Consider the following 7,774-nt stretch of genomic DNA (forward strand, 5'->3'; position numbering starts at 1 on the left):
TAGCATCCATCTTCTGTATATCTGACTGGCTCTGAGCTGGTCCAGTCAGGTGTGTGTCTGACTGGTTCGGAGCTGGTCCAGTCAGGTGTGTGTCTGACTGGTTCTGGTTCTGAGCTGGTCCAGTCAGGTGTGTGTCTGACTGGTTCTGAGCTGGCCCAGTCAGGTGTGTGTCTGACTGGTTCTGGTTCTGAGCTGGTCCAGTCAGGTGTATGTCTGACTGGTTCTGGTTCTGAGCTGGTCCAGTCAGGTGTATGTCTGACTGGTTCTGAGCTGGTCCAGTCAGGTGTGTGTCTGACTGGTTCTGAGCTGGTCCAGTCAGGTGTGTGACTGGTTCTGAGCTGGTCCAGTCAGGTGTGTGTCTGACTGGTTCTGAGCTGGTCCAGTCAGGTGTGTGTCTGACTGGTTCTGAGCTGGTCCAGTCAGGTGTGTGTCTGACTGGTTCTGAGCTGGTCCAGTCAGGTGGGTGTCTGACTGGTTCTGGTTCTGAGCCGGCCCAGTCAGGTGAGTGTCTGTGTACCTGGTGGACAGGCGGGAGTTGAAGGACACACCTGTCATGTCCTCACAGCTCTTCAACAGGTCATCCATCTCCCTCAGGTGTGGCTGGATCTGTCCTAACCCACTAAGGTGTGGCTGGATCTGTCCTAACCCACTAAGGTGTGGCTGGATCTGTCCTAACCCACTAAGGTGTGGCTGGATCTGTCCTAACCCACTAAGGTGTGGCTGGATCTGTCCTAACCCACTAAGGTGTGGCTGGTTCTGTCCTAACCCACTAAGGTGTGGCTGGTTCTGTCCTAACCCACTAAGGTGTGGCTGGTTCTGTCCTACCCCACTAAGGTGTGGCTGGATCTGTCCTAACCCATTATGGTGTGGCTGGATCTGTCCTAACCCACTAAGGTGTGGCTGGATCTGTCCTACCCCACTCAGGTGTGGCTGGTTCTGTCCTAACCCACTAAGGTGTGGCTGGTTCTGTCCTAACCCACTAAGGTGTGGCTGGTTCTGTCCTAACCCACTAAGGTGTGGCTGGTTCTGTCCTAACCCACTAAGGTGTGGCTGGTTCTGTCCTAACCCACTAAGGTGTGGCTGGATCTGTCCTAATCCACTAAGGTGTGGCTGGATCTGTCCTAACCCACTAAGGTGTGGCTGGATCTGTCCTAACCCACTAAGGTGTGGCTGGATCTGTCCTAACCCACTAAGGTGTGGCTGGATCTGTCCTAACCCACTAAGGTGTGGCTGGATCTGTCCTAACCCACTAAGGTGTGTGTTATTGTGGGCTGTCGTTTCTCCGACACAACTTCTAAACATGGTGTCCATATCCTTGAACTGGGCTCGTGTCTCATCCAGGTGTGTCTCTCTGCAGGTATCCGAGACTGAGCCAGTCAGGAGTGTGTTTGTACTAGTATCTCCCAGGAGAGACTGGAATGAAGCGCCTGTCTCCTCTTCAACACCCTCATCCCCATACCGTTCTTCCTCGTCGATGAACAGCGGATCAAAACAGACTTCGGGGTCCATCGGCAGCTCAGACTCTTGATCCTCCATTGCCTGTGATGAAGAGGAGGAAGACGAAGACAAATGTCACAGAAGTTATATTAATAACATATTGTAACACTATTAATAAGGGGTCAGGCGGGGTAAGTGTTATGGGGGGGGGGTAAGGGTTATGGGGGAGGGGTCAAATGTCACATTATAGGGGGAGGGGTATATTAAGGGTTATGGGGGAGGGGTCATATTGTAACACTATTAATAAGGGGTCAGGGGGAGGGGTCGGGGTAAGGGTTATGGGGGAGGGGGGGTAAGGGTTATGGGGGGGGTCAGGGGTCAGGTGGGGGAGGGGGTAAGGATTATTATAGGGGAGGGGTCAGGCGGGGTAAGGGTTATGGGGGAGGGGTTGTAAGGGTTATGGGGGAGGGGTCAGGCGGGTAAGGGTTATGGGGGAGGGGGGTAAGGGTTATGGGGGAGGGGTCAGGCGGGTAAGGGTTATGGGGGAGGGGTCAGTCGGTGTAAGGGTTATGGGGGGAGGGAGGAGGGGGGGTAAGGGTTATAGGGGGAGGGGTCAGGCGGGGTATGGGGAGGGTTATGGGGGGAGGGGGTTATGGGGAGGGGTCTGGTCAGGCGGGGTAAGGGTTATGGGGAGAGGGAGGAGGGGGGGTAAGGGTTATGGGGGAGGGGTCAGGCGGGGTAAGGGTTATGGGGGGAGGGGGGGCTTATTACATCAATATGACTAAACAACTATCTCAATCTTAGGAACACACACATTCACTCAGATCCTCATACTCAAGCATTCACATAAACACTGTGACACCCTCTAGCCTGGCTGTGACACCCTCTATCCTGGCCGTGACACCTTCTAGCCTGGCTGTGACACCCTCTAGCCTGGCTGTGACACCCTCTATCCTGGCTGTGACACCCTCTAGCCTGGCTGTGACACCCTCTATCCTGGCTGTGACACCCTCTAGCCTGGCTGTGACACCTTCTAGCCTGGCTGTGACACCCTCTATCCTGGCTGTGACACCCTCTATCCTGGCTGTGACACCCTCTAGCCTGGCTCTGACACCCTCTAGCCTGGCTCTGACACCCTCTAGCCTGGCTCTGACACCCTCTATCCTGGCTGTGACACCCTCTATCCTGGCTGTGACACCTTCTAGCCTGGCCTTGACACCCTCTAGCCTGGCTGTGACACCCTCTATCCTGGCTGTGACACCTTCTAGCCTGGCCGTGACACCCTCTAGCCTGGCTGTGACACCCTCTATCCTGGCTGTGACACCCTCTATCCTGGCTGTGACACCCTCTAGCCTGGCTGTGACACCCTCTAGTCTGGCTGTGACACCCTCTATCCTGGCTGTGACACCCTCTAGCCTGGCTGTGACACCCTCTAGCCTGGCTGTGACACCCTCTAGCCTGGCTGTGACACCCTCTAGCCTGGCTGTGACACCCTCTAGCCTGGCCGTGACACTCTCTATCCTGGCTGTGACACTCTCTATCCTGGCTGTGACACCCTCTATCCTGGCTGTGACACCCTCTATCCTGGCTGTGACACCCTCTAGCCTGGCTGTGACACCCTCTAGCCTGGCTGTGACACCCTCTAGCCTGGCTGTGACACCCTCGAGCCTGGCTGTGACACCCTCGAGCCTGGCTGTGACACCCTCGAGCCTGGCTGTGACACCCTCTAGCCTGGCTGTGACACTCTCTATCCTGGCTGTGACACCCTCTAGCCTGGCTGTGACACCCTCTATCCTGGCTGTGACACCCTCTAGCCTGGCTGTGACACCCTCTATCCTGGCCGTGACACTCTCTATCCTGGCCGTGACACCCTCTAGCCTGGCTGTGACACCCTCTATCCTGGCCGTGACACTCTCTATCCTGGCCGTGACACCCTCTATCCTGGCTGTGACACCCTCTAGCCTGGCTGTGACACCCTCTATCCTGGCTGTGACACTCTCTATTCTGGCTGTGACACCCTCTAGCCTGGCTGTGACACCCTCTATCCTGGCTGTGACACCCTCTAGCCTGGCTGTGACACCCTCTATCCTGGCCGTGACACCCTCTATCCTGGCCGTGACACCCTCTATCCTGGCTGTGACACCCTCTATCCTGGCCGTGACACTCTCTATCCTGGCCGTGACACCCTCTATCCTGGCCGTGACACCCTCGAGCCTGGCTGTGACACCCTCTAGCCTGGCTGTGACACTCTCTATCCTGGCTGTGACACCCTCTATCCTGGCTGTGACACCCTCTAGCCTGGCTGTGACACCCTCTAGCCTGGCTGTGACACCCTCTAGCCTGGCTGTGACACCCTCTAGCCTGGCTGTGACACCCTCTATCCTGGCTGTGACACCCTCTATCCTGGCTGTGACACCCTCTAGCCTGGCTGTGACACTCTCTATCCTGGCTGTGACACCCTCTAGCCTGGCTGTGACACCCTCTATCCTGGCTGTGACACCCTCTATCCTGGCTGTGACACCCTCTAGCCTGGCTGTGACACTCTCTATCCTGGCTGTGACACCCTCTATCCTGGCTGTGACACCCTCTATCCTGGCTGTGACACCCTCTATCCTGGCTGTGACACCCTTCTAGCCTGGCTGTGACACCCTCTATCCTGGCTGTGACACCCTCTATCCTGGCTGTGACACCCTCTATCCTGGCTGTGACACCCTCTAGCCTGGCTGTGACACTCTCTATCCTGGCTGTGACACCCTCTATCCTGGCTGTGACACCCTCGAGCCTGGCTGTGACACCCTCTAGCCTGGCTGTGACACTCTCTATCCTGGCTGTGACACCCTCTAGCCTGGCTGTGACACCCTCTATCCTGGCTGTGACACCCTCTATCCTGGCTGTGACACCCTTCTAGCCTGGCCGTGACACCCTCTATCCTGGCTGTGACACCCTTCTAGCCTGGCTGTGACACCCTCTATCCTGGCTGTGACACCCTCTATCCTGGCTGTGACACCCTTCTAGCCTGGCCGTGACACCCTCTATCCTGGCTGTGACACCCTTCTAGCCTGGCCGTGACACCCTCTATCCTGGCTGTGACACCCTCTATCCTGGCTGTGACACCCTCCTGGCTGTGACTATCCTGGCTGTGACACCCTTCTAGCCTGGCCGTGACACCCTCTATCCTGGCTGTGACACCCTTCTAGCCTGGCCGTGACACCCTCTATCCTGGCTGTGACACCCTTCTAGCCTGGCTGTGACACCCTCTATCCTGGCTGTGACACCCTTCTAGCCTGGCCGTGACACCCTCTATCCTGGCTGTGACACCCTTCTAGCCTGGCCGTGACACCCTCTATCCTGGCTGTGACACCCTTCTAGCCTGTGCTTGTATAAGCATTTCATGAAAGCCTTCGGCACTGACACTCTGACTACTAGCATTCCATAGATTACATTACAGAATACATTATCAGAACACAACGTGTAGCAGAACCAGTCAATGGACAAGCTGTTCATAGCGCCTCAGGAAGACCAGCTGTAATGGCATTGCTTGATAAAGCTAGGCAAAGCTAACCTTAGCCTTCTCTGCATGTTTTAAGACGTGCAGACTGTTTCGTGCTCTTTGACCTATCTTAAAAGTGTTTCTTTGTGATCTCACCGAGTAAACAAAAGGCAACGTTTCTAAGCATTACCTAATGTTCAGCTGTGACACCAAAAATAATTACATATTTTAATTATAATTACACGACTCAAACGTAGGTCCTGACAATCATTGTCAACCTTTTGAGATTCACTGATACCTACTCTGTTCCCTGTGTCAATTTATCCGAATGAGAATCACTGATATCTACTCATATGAAATATTAATATTACGTGAGGACCCCTGTTTTCAGTGCAAGTCTCTCCGTAGAAGTTAAACTAACTGCAGTGTCAACAGGCAGTGCCCTGGGATAGACAGTTACCGGTCCCAGGGGAACCATCTCTCTCTCTCTCTCTCTCTCTCTCTATTCTATAACTATTCTAGAGTTTCAATTCACAGACTCCTCTACTAGAGCTAGTTTATATCAGTTAACTATTCTAGAGTTTCAATTCACAGACTCCTCTACTAGAGCTAGTTTATATCTGTTAACTATTCTAGAGTTTCAATTCACAGACTCCTCTACTAGAGCTAGTGTGACACCCTAGCCTGGCTGTGACACCCTATATCTGTCAACTATTCTAGAGTTTCAATTCACAGACTCCTCTACTAGAGCTAGTTTATATCTGTTAACTATTCTAGAGTTTCAATTCACAGACTCCTCTACTAGAGCTAGTTTATATCTGTTAACTATTCTAGAGTTTCAATTCACAGACTCCTCTACTAGAGCTAGATTATATCTGTTAACTATTCTAGAGTTTCAATTCACAGACTCTACTAGAGCTAGTTTATATCCGTTAACTATTCTAGAGTTTCAATTCACAGACTCTACTAGAGCTAGTTTATATCTGTTAACTATTCTAGAGTTTCAATTCACAGACTCCTCTACTAGAGCTAGTTTATATCTGTTAACTATTCTAGAGTTTCAATTCACAGACTCCTCTACTAGAGCTAGTTTATATCTGTCAACTATTCTAGAGTTTCAATTCACAGACTCCTCTACTAGAGCTAGTTTATATCTGTTAACTATTCTAGAGTTTCAATTCACAGACTCCTCTACTAGAGCTAGTTTATATCTGTTAACTATTCTAGAGTTTCAATTCACAGACTCCTCTACTAGAGCTAGATTATATCTGTTAACTATTCTAGAGTTTCAATTCACAGACTCTACTAGAGCTAGTTTATATCCGTTAACTATTCTAGAGTTTCAATTCACAGACTCTACTAGAGCTAGTTTATATCTGTTAACTATTCGAGAGTTTCAATTCACAGACTCCTCTACTAGAGCTAGTTTATACCTGTTAACTATTCTAGAGTTTCAATTCACAGACTCCTCTACTAGAGCTAGTTTATATCTGTTAACTATTCTAGAGTTTCAATTCACAGACTCCTCTACTAGAGCTAGTTTATATCTGTTAACTATTCTAGAGTTTCAATTCACAGACTCTACTAGAGCTAGTTTATATATGTTAACTATTCTAGAGTTTCAATTCACAGACTCTACTAGAGCTAGTTAATATCTGTTAACTATTCTAGAGTTTCAATTCACAGACTCCTCTACTAGAGCTAGTTTATATCTGTTAACTATTCTAGAGTTTCAATTCACAGACTCCTCTACTAGAGCTAGTTAATATCCGTTAACTATTCTAGAGTTTCAATTCACAGACTCTACTAGAGTTCGTTTCTGTCCCATAGTTCATGTCTGTTCACAAACAAGCTGTCCCCGAGTTGGCTCTCCTGGTTCGGAGAGGAAAGCCCACACCAGTGAAAACTATTAGTAGGATGTTGTAACTAATGAGTGTTGAGAAAAGTAGTTCAACATCAGTGATGATCCCACTGAGCTCACTGACCTCTTCTGTTCCTGTTAAAAAGACACAGTTTATGAACTTACCGTTCACCAGACCTCTCAGAATCCTTTCTCCTCTCCTCAGTCCTTTCCTCTGTCCTTAGTCCTCTTCTCTGCCCTTAGTCCTCTTCTCTGCCCTTAGTCCTATCCTCTCCTCAGTCCTCTCCTCTGTCCTTAGTCCTCTTCTCTGCCCTTAGTCCTCTCCTCTCCTCAGTCCTCTCCTCTGCCCTTAGTCCTCTCCTCTGCCCTTAGTCCTCTCCTCTGCCCTTAGTCCTTTCCTCTGCCCTTAGTCCTCTCCTCTGCCCTTAGTCCTCTCCTCTGCCCTTAGTCCTCTCCTCTCCTCAGTCCTCTCCTCTGGCCTTAGACAGTATATCCACTGGACGAATCTGATACAGTGGATCTGAGTGAGGGAGCGTGGAAGAGAGATTAAAAGGAGGGATGAAATGGTGGGGAAAGAGAGAGAGAGAGAGGACTGACCCGGCCTCTTTTCTAACAGTCCCTGTGCTGCTATGCGTCACCGTGACTACCCGGATTCTGTTTATGTTTAATACTATACACTAGTCTCCACAGGTAGGAAGAGGAGACAGTGTGGACTGGGTCTGTAGCCCACAGCCAGAGAACAACTGTATAAGAAATAAAAAAAAACACACAATAACAAGAAACAGGAAAAGCGTACAGACATTAAAAACAGAAACAGAGTCAATAACACCTGTTGGAAAGAACCAAGAGGAAGTGACATATATATAGGGTAGGTAATCAGGAAGGGGATGGATGGCCAGGTGAGTTAATGAGGAGTGGGTGTGAGTAAAGATGGTGGAAGGTAATAATGAGTAAACTGGCGACGTCGAGCGCCGGAGAGGGGAGCA

The 7,774-nt window shown here is 50.6% G+C and overlaps 1 protein-coding gene across 1 annotated transcript; it reads right to left on the reverse strand.

Moving 5' to 3' along the window:
- Positions 1-315: 315 nt before the first annotated feature.
- On the reverse strand, positions 316-7,159 carry LOC127909598 (F-box/LRR-repeat protein 17-like). The gene is made up of 2 exons (XM_052471761.1): positions 6,954-7,159; positions 316-1,539 (listed from the first exon to the last, which is right to left on the reverse strand). The coding sequence occupies exon 2, from the start codon at positions 1,534-1,536 to the stop codon at positions 316-318; it is 1,221 nt and encodes a 406-aa protein (XP_052327721.1). The 5' UTR covers positions 1,537-1,539; positions 6,954-7,159.
- Between the last annotated feature and the right edge of the window lie 615 nt (positions 7,160-7,774).

This window comes from Oncorhynchus keta, chromosome 19 (genome assembly GCF_023373465.1).
Source record: "Oncorhynchus keta strain PuntledgeMale-10-30-2019 chromosome 19, Oket_V2, whole genome shotgun sequence".
Taxonomy (NCBI): domain Eukaryota; kingdom Metazoa; phylum Chordata; class Actinopteri; order Salmoniformes; family Salmonidae; genus Oncorhynchus; species Oncorhynchus keta.

Bases quoted from the DNA above. Each gene is read 5' to 3' on its own strand.
- LOC127909598 (XM_052471761.1), bottom strand. From the start codon at position 1,536: ATGGAGGATCAAGAGTCTGAGCTGCCGATGGACCCCGAAGTCTGTTTT.